Below are 7702 nucleotides of genomic sequence, written 5' to 3'. Positions count from 1 at the left end.
GCTGTAGTTATGCTTGCTGTCAAAAACAGTCGAGTTTTGCCAATTATATAAACAACACCTGGTTTTACTATCAGTTTTAGGATCTCAGTAAAATTTAAACACAACCTGCTTTTTCTGTTATTACTGCTACATCGTAAGAGCAACCACATCTTTAAAAAAATTTATTGAAAAAATATTCTTCAGCCTTTCCTGTTAAGTGCTACAGAAATACAATGAAGATGAAACACCACCACACACCCTCAGTGTAATTATAAATCCATTTTAAGATATTTTAAAATGAAATTTAAAAGTCAATTATATAAAATTTTTAAAGTCTGTACTTTACTAAGAAGTTAGAAATATTCCTATGTAGTACCTGCATTTTAAAAGATTGCTTTCTAGCAGCTAGATATGTAGCAGATTTTGAATGTAAAAATGAAACTTCTCATTTGTGACCTTTTATTGTTGAAAAAACACAACTATATTTTGAAGAATTAGTTTACTGTAGTTTTGAACAATGGTCTTTAAAAACTAAGTGATACCAGCATAAAAGTTCTCAGCAGCAGCATATTCCTAAGCCTGTTTAGCATATCCATTTTTGTTCTTTGACCTAGAGACCTCCTAAATATTGTTACTTTCTTCAATGCATTCACAGTGTGTCTATAAATTGTAAMAAATGGATCAACACCTGAGTGTCTTCTATCCAAATGATGTGCAGAACTTGATAGCGTACACTTGTATGAAATAAATGGAAGTAAGAAACAGCTGACCACTACTTTAAATGCAGCACTTTTGTCCTCAATGATCAGAACAATTTATCAACAATAAAATCAATTACCAAAAAGCTAAGCCTCTTTTCTCTACAGAAGCCTTCTAGCAACATATTCTCAGCATAATGATAACTAAAGCAGAGTTAATTTTTAAAATTCATCATTCAATCCATGAAGCATTTAAACATAAAGGACCCTATAAAAGCAGTTTYGTTCTTCTATAAAGCAACATTTACAGGGAAGGGAAAAGTAGAGGCAAGACAAATATACCTGCCTAAMAAAATAAGCAAATCTGACCAATTTATTCATTAAATTCGCAACCAAAAAATAAGGGTATTCCTAAATAGACTACAGGACAACCAGCAATAACTTCTTCTAGATTTTTTTTGAAATTAAAAAACGTTAGTTCCAGCCTGAATATTTTAGCATGAATTTGAGACCACTGATTCAAGATCTGTCATCTGATAAACTGATTAGGTGATTAACAAATTTCTATTACTTTTGAATACTCAGAACTATGATGAAGTCACATCTTTTAAAGACTGAGTTTCTTTCACTATAAGCTATTTTTCCAATCTTTTAATAATTCTTATGACTCTTAACCCCTTCTACTTTTATGATTTTTCTTGAATTGCTGACACTGAACTAAATGCATATGACTAAATGTACTGGTATCAATTTTTATATATACACACGCTTTTATATATATACATATATACACACACACACACACAAAATTTTTTTAAAATGTGTTCTCTGACCTGCAGAGCCTCTGTGCCAGTTCTTAGATTCGAAACATGGATTTTACTAGGCTTTTGGGATAGTGAGCTAAATATTTTTCACATAGGCTTTTCTATAAGACTTCTTGTCCTCCTCTTCTCCATGCAATCCTGTGAAGTCCAATATTTTTGTACAGATGTACTACTTTACACTTTRCCCATATTTAAATATATGGCACAGCAAAACAAAATGGAAGAATTCCAAGACACTGAAGTTTGCAACATTATTTTGCCTTTTTTTATACATACATATGTATACAGATGTGTGGCAGTGCACATTATCATTTATATAAGCATTACAGATAATTTGCTCCTTAAATATAGAAAAATGGTTTAACAGTAGAAACAATTAAACTCCTGGTGTAAGCTTCTCCAGYGTATGCTTCTGATTTTTGTTACATACTACCAGAAAACCCCAATTSAGTTTCAGTAAGATYTAGATGCAGATTTACCAGTTATATGCCTTACTGCATAGGCTGGGAATATCCTTTTGACAGGCCACATAGGTCAGTTCCTCTCTCGCACAGCAACTCCTTTGGAAACCATCAATATATTTAAGTGAAAAACAACCAGCTAAGATGCTGAATCCAAACTGAAAAAGACTGGGTTAACCCCAAGTCCTTACTCAGCTTTTATACTGCTGTTGTTTTCAGAGGTGATTTTAGCATTTAACAAAGTTCAGAAGTTAGTGATTATTAAATCAAGAACCAACTTATTGCAGTTAGTCACACACACACAAAAAAAAATCAATTGTTTATTATTTACAAGTATAAATACATTAATGCTACAGCTCTGCTGTCACGTTCTTCATCATCACTGCACTTTCGGTAAGGATAAAGTGTTACATAAGTAAGGTGCCTTAGTCTTCCCAGGAAGATGTGCAATCACCCCCAAAATTTAACAAAAGTAAAGATGCAAATGCATGTGATGATGATACTTACACTGTTTATAGTTCTATATATTTTCAGTACTGAAAGCAACTGTACATTGGATTTGAATAATTTTGGTCTAGCAGATCTAAGATGTTTCTGTTTTTCAAAGGAGTAACAGTTTATTTGGTCACAAGTCATTACTGCCTGCTCAGTTCAGTATTTTATTGCATCAATAGCTTTTGGCTTTGTAGAGAACATTTCTATTTTTCCAAGTCACTTGTGGAATCAGCACCAGCAGATGCTGTCAATCGTCTCAATATGATCACTTCAGTTGCAAAACAACCTTCAAAAAGAAGAAAAGGAATGAGATCAAAGTTGAAAGAATAAAAAACTAAAATAATCTCAGAAATACAGCTTTATGCTTTCTGTCACAGTTACACTACAATACAGGACTGTATAAACACATCTTTCCTCTGGAAAATGCACCTCACAGCTACTACTACTTCTAACAATTTTCTTTGGTGCTTACAGCACACAAAGCATTCTTCAGCTCCTTGTGATTGAAAAAACAGAACGGTAATTCCAGGTCCACTGGATTCACTTCACACAACGCAGAACTGAGGGCTCCATTTATAAAGCAAAWTCCTCACTGCCCTCACATGGAAGTGTAAGTATGGAATAAAAATCTCCTACAGCAGACTTTCAAGTAGGACACAAGGCCTATGGAAAATGCTGAAGTCTGAGCTGGAAAAAAAATTTTTTGCATAGTCTTGAATTCAAGAGAAGCTGCTCTTTTTATTTGCTTTGGAGAAAAAAGCCCAGGGAAAAGAAAAATGTTGAGAAGTGCAGTCATTTCAACAAAGTTGCATCTGTATCTCCACTAATACATTTATCTCAGTGGAAACTGTGTAGCTACCCAGAGGTCTCACACCAGCCTCACTGAGGCAACAGGTGGACATAATATTTTGAACTACATAAGACACCAAGACTAATAGGACTATTATATCTTAGTATTTCATTCTAAAAACTACAAATTGATTATTTTTRGTTGTAACATACCAAAGTTTATTTTAGAAACCTGTATCTACAAATTCCAAATTACAGCATTATAACATTACTTAAAACATCTAAAGAATCTCTCTACACAATAAGCATTAACAAGCAACTAGATGCCGCCAAGTTCCAAATATGTCCATGCACCACCTTCATATCCATCCTATAAGCTGCCAGAGAATTATCTCCCAGATAACCAACTTGGTAAATATTTGAAGTATATTTTCAGATTAAAAAAAAAAATAGAAGTCCTGCTGCCCTTTCTTACAGGGCCAGAATGAATACTGAGACATAACTGAACAAGGACGGCTTCCAGGAAACATGGTTATCCAAGGAGCAAGTCACAAGACACTTCCTCCTCTAAMAATTTTTTTAAATCCTCCTAAAGAAAAGACTGAGGAAATTTGAGACATCCCAAATAAGTCACACTTGAAATTTTCTTCTTGTGTTATAGACATATTGTCGTCTTCGTAATTTTCCTCCTGATTTACTGTGCCATGGAAATAAAAGTCAGGCAATTCTGTGATATACATTCACAGCCACTGAAGTTTTGGGAAGCTGGGGGAATAGCACAGTTTTCTTTCTCTCTCTCTCCCCCACACACCTCTCTCTCTCTCTCTTCCATCTTTCAAAATACCACTCATCTGTCACTTTGTCATTTTATTTCCTTCTCCTCTTACTCTTGCAAGATCTTTTAATGGTGTTCTGAGCAGACTCAGAACTCTAATTACAGGTTATCAGGACTCTTAATTACATTTCTTTAAAAAATTTCTCAACTACACTGACAGACTTCAGAGTCAAAAGATATTTTGCTAATGAATGATTTACTTCAGATTTTCAGCAGGATACTGGTAACAAATTTCATTAGAATAAACGCAGTAAATGAGAATTCAGTAGGAAAGGATGGTAAAAATCTACCTTATTAGCAGCTTCCAATGCATTTATTAGGTTCTGTAACTCTTCCTTATTCATTTCTATAGAGATTGGTTTAATTTCACCATTTTCTCTCACATCCAAATCAAGATTGAGAAGTGGCATTTGCAGCATGGAGATTTTATCACTGGAGAGAGCAAGCTGTGTAAGTTAATGAAACAAACAAAAAAGTTAAAGTGAAGCCATAAAGCTTTTACCTACATTTTATACAGAAAGAGTACTACTAGAACATCAACATGAAGAAACTAACTTCTCACTCATCTCTGCAGCTGCTTTTTAATTTTTTAATCGACAATATACCAACAACCCTTCTCATAGCAAAATATTTGTAAAAAGAACTTGTTAAAATTACWAGGCTTCTAAATTTTTTTGTTCTAAATCATAAGGAATGAAGCATTAAAGCATAGCTCTTTAAAAGTATACTTTGAAATCACCTTACTGGAACAGTTCTGGTAATCAACAAGTGAGAAGGGTTTTAGGAGGGGGAGGTAAGGAAAAAGTGGACAGCTTCTGTGCAGTTTTCAATTCTACAGCTGATCATTTGTGAGATATACTATTTAACAAATACTGATTAAGAGAATTATACAACAATTGCATGGATTTCTTTTGTTTACTATTATGTCTACTCTAATATAAGCTAGACTTTGATATGTATTAGAGTATCGGTTGACATGACAGCCAGTCAGTTTCTGTACCCAGCTGTCTTATTTAGAGAGCAGAATGYAGTACAAAAAGGGRGAGAGAATCTCCTTGGTAGGATTCAATTAGAGTAGATAAAAAACCACCACAACCCACTGAAGCAATAAAGAAGAGTGGTTTAAACAAAATACAGGCAACAGTTTAGATATCTACAATAAGTTTGTATCATGAAATAGGAAGACAGACAAAAAATCCTTCACAGAGAAAGGTTAAGGGAAACTACAAGTAAGTAACAAGAGTTCTCAGAAGTCTGGCTTATATTCTTGTCAGGAGTAAACACAGTTAGCAAGAGGGATCAAGGCTTAGTAACAGCTCATCTGAAGCACAATATGTTGCCACAGCATCAGCTCTTGCAAAACCTTGTCTACTTAGGCATTGCTCTTTGATTTCCAAAGCTATTTGCTCCACAAATTATTCTTGTTGAGGCAGAAAACTATTTACTATTTAACATCTTCCACGGACAGACAAAATAACATTACTTACGCAGTTTACATTCTAAATCTAAGATAGCTTAGAGCTTAATTTAAAGCTCTAAGCAATGTCTTTGCAACCTCAAAGCACCATCCAACTTTAGGCAGCACACTTATTAGTAAAATAAACCAAAGATAAATGATTTCAGACTAATCAGTAAATGATTTAATGCAGAAATCTAAAAATTTGAAGAGTCAAAGAACCACACCCTGAATTAGTGTAATACATTCTTTTTCCATAGAGTAAAAATTCTATCTACTTAAAATAAAAAGTATCTACTYAGGCCTGAAAATCATGACAGTAAACGAGATTTTCAGGTGTTCGAGTTACTTTCATTCTTCTTTTAGGAAAGAGGTGATTTTGTATATTGTAGTATGAAAAAAAAACATGTATTTTCAAGATTTATACAGATTTATGGCAAGTCTTTGGCTTGTTATCATGAATGTGGGTTTCTGGTACCCATAAAAATTAAGCTGTGCACCACAATGAGCTGGTCTACTAAAGAGACTGTATCAATAGTTACTGCTACATTGTGGAATACTTCTTCCTTAGGTATATTCAAAACAACACTAGAGAAATAGTCTYACCTTTAACTGCCAGTCAAAATCCTGCAGCTGGGTAGAAGAGATTGCATTTACTCTTTCTACTAATGCATTCCTGATTTCTTCCTTTCTGCCTTTTAGACATTTTGTGATTGCTTCTTGATAGTTTGAATTTAATTCAGTCACCTGTTCAGCAACCTGTAAATATCAACATAGATTAAAATTAAGACTGCTTTAGTTATGAACCAAAGAAATAAGATATACCACATAGTAATAGCTCTGCAGCTATCCAAGCTTCTACCTGGATAGCTGTTAACACTGAACTTCATAACCTCATCTTACTGATTCCAACTATTGGCCACTACAAACAGTGCATCTGCCACAGCAATATTAAAATATATATATACACACACATCTTGTTGGGCAGTAGTGCCTATCTAATGCATAAGGTCATTTAAACAAAATGAGACCAGAGAATGGAGGCTTTCTTGGCCTTGCTAGACGCCATTTAAAATGAACACAAGAACCACACAAACAGCACAGGCTTAGTTTGGAGAATTTCTGAATATCAGAGTGGAGGAAAATMGTATTATTTTAGCTTAAACAGACAAACTAACAAAGCTCTTATTCTGTGCCTCCTTCTGTGACCTAGCTACTAGCAAGCAGTCAGAGAATACTAGCAAYGGGTAGAAAATGAGAATTAAGATTCCTCGTAATGGAACGAGTTTCTGCAAAATTTAGACATATTGAAATGCCCTGAATTATTGTCCCTGTCTCACATGGTCTATTTAGACTCAAGGTTTAAGCACTTACATACAGCCACTATTTTAAGACACATCAATACAGACTAAGCCAAACAAGAGCATAAATTGTTTTCATTGCTAATGACACATTAATTCAGCAGTACATAAGATACTGATTTAAGTGACTGACAGGATATTTTAACAAATCAGTACTCTTCACTATATTTTTAAGGGTCCAATTTCACCTTCTCTTTCAAGAGGAGCATTACATCTCTAAACGCTGCTCGCTTTCTACCTGACGCTATTCAGATTTAACCTGTTATTATTCAAATTCTACATTACAGAAAAACTTAGGAGTGAATAAACCACAAGGCTAATCACTSCAGTCTGATCTCAAACTCAGTCAGTGATGAGCCATTACCTCTTCATCRGACATGTTTCTGCCAACTGCAGTTTTGAAATAGGCCACTGTTTCTTCTAAAACCTCCATCCACTCCGTCAAGCTCCAAGCACTGCCATAATCCTGGTAGCGAGGATACGCACGGCCACACATGCCGTCAACTATTTTATGAAGGAACTGGAAGAACAAAGTGAAACCTGATTAAAACCGTGCTGACGCTGTAGTTAACCTGTACCAGGTGTGGGATTCTGCAGGCACTTCGGATATCCCTCTTCTCGTGGCTGAGCACTGCCTCGGCGCCCTCCCAGCGCCGCAACGCCATTCACAGAACCCACAGAGCCGCAGGCGGCTCGCGGCTCCCTCCGCGACCCGAGAGCGCGGAGAGCCCCGCCCGCCGCGCCGCGCCTCACGGACAGGTCGCGACGGACCGGGCCGGGCCGGGCCGCGCCGGGCGCCCCCCC

The 7702-nt window shown here is 35.7% G+C and overlaps 1 protein-coding gene across 1 annotated transcript; it reads right to left on the bottom strand.

Moving 5' to 3' along the window:
• Positions 1 to 2258: 2258 nt before the first annotated feature.
• COMMD8 (COMM domain containing 8) lies at positions 2259 to 7444 on the bottom strand. The gene is made up of 4 exons (XM_085322763.1): positions 7263 to 7444; positions 6144 to 6296; positions 4372 to 4527; positions 2259 to 2743 (listed from the first exon to the last, which is right to left on the bottom strand). Exons 1-4 carry the CDS (start codon positions 7392 to 7394, stop codon positions 2723 to 2725), a joined length of 462 nt encoding a protein of 153 aa, XP_085178889.1. The 5' UTR covers positions 7395 to 7444; the 3' UTR covers positions 2259 to 2722.
• Between the last annotated feature and the right edge of the window lie 258 nt (positions 7445 to 7702).

The sequence above is a fragment of the Rhea americana genome, unplaced genomic scaffold (genome assembly GCF_003343005.1).
Source record: "Rhea americana isolate MKP2758 unplaced genomic scaffold, rheAme1 scaffold_8, whole genome shotgun sequence".
Taxonomy (NCBI): Eukaryota; Metazoa; Chordata; class Aves; order Rheiformes; family Rheidae; genus Rhea; species Rhea americana.
Note: the sequence above shows the minus strand (reverse complement) of the source record. Positions and strands in the feature narration are given on the sequence as shown.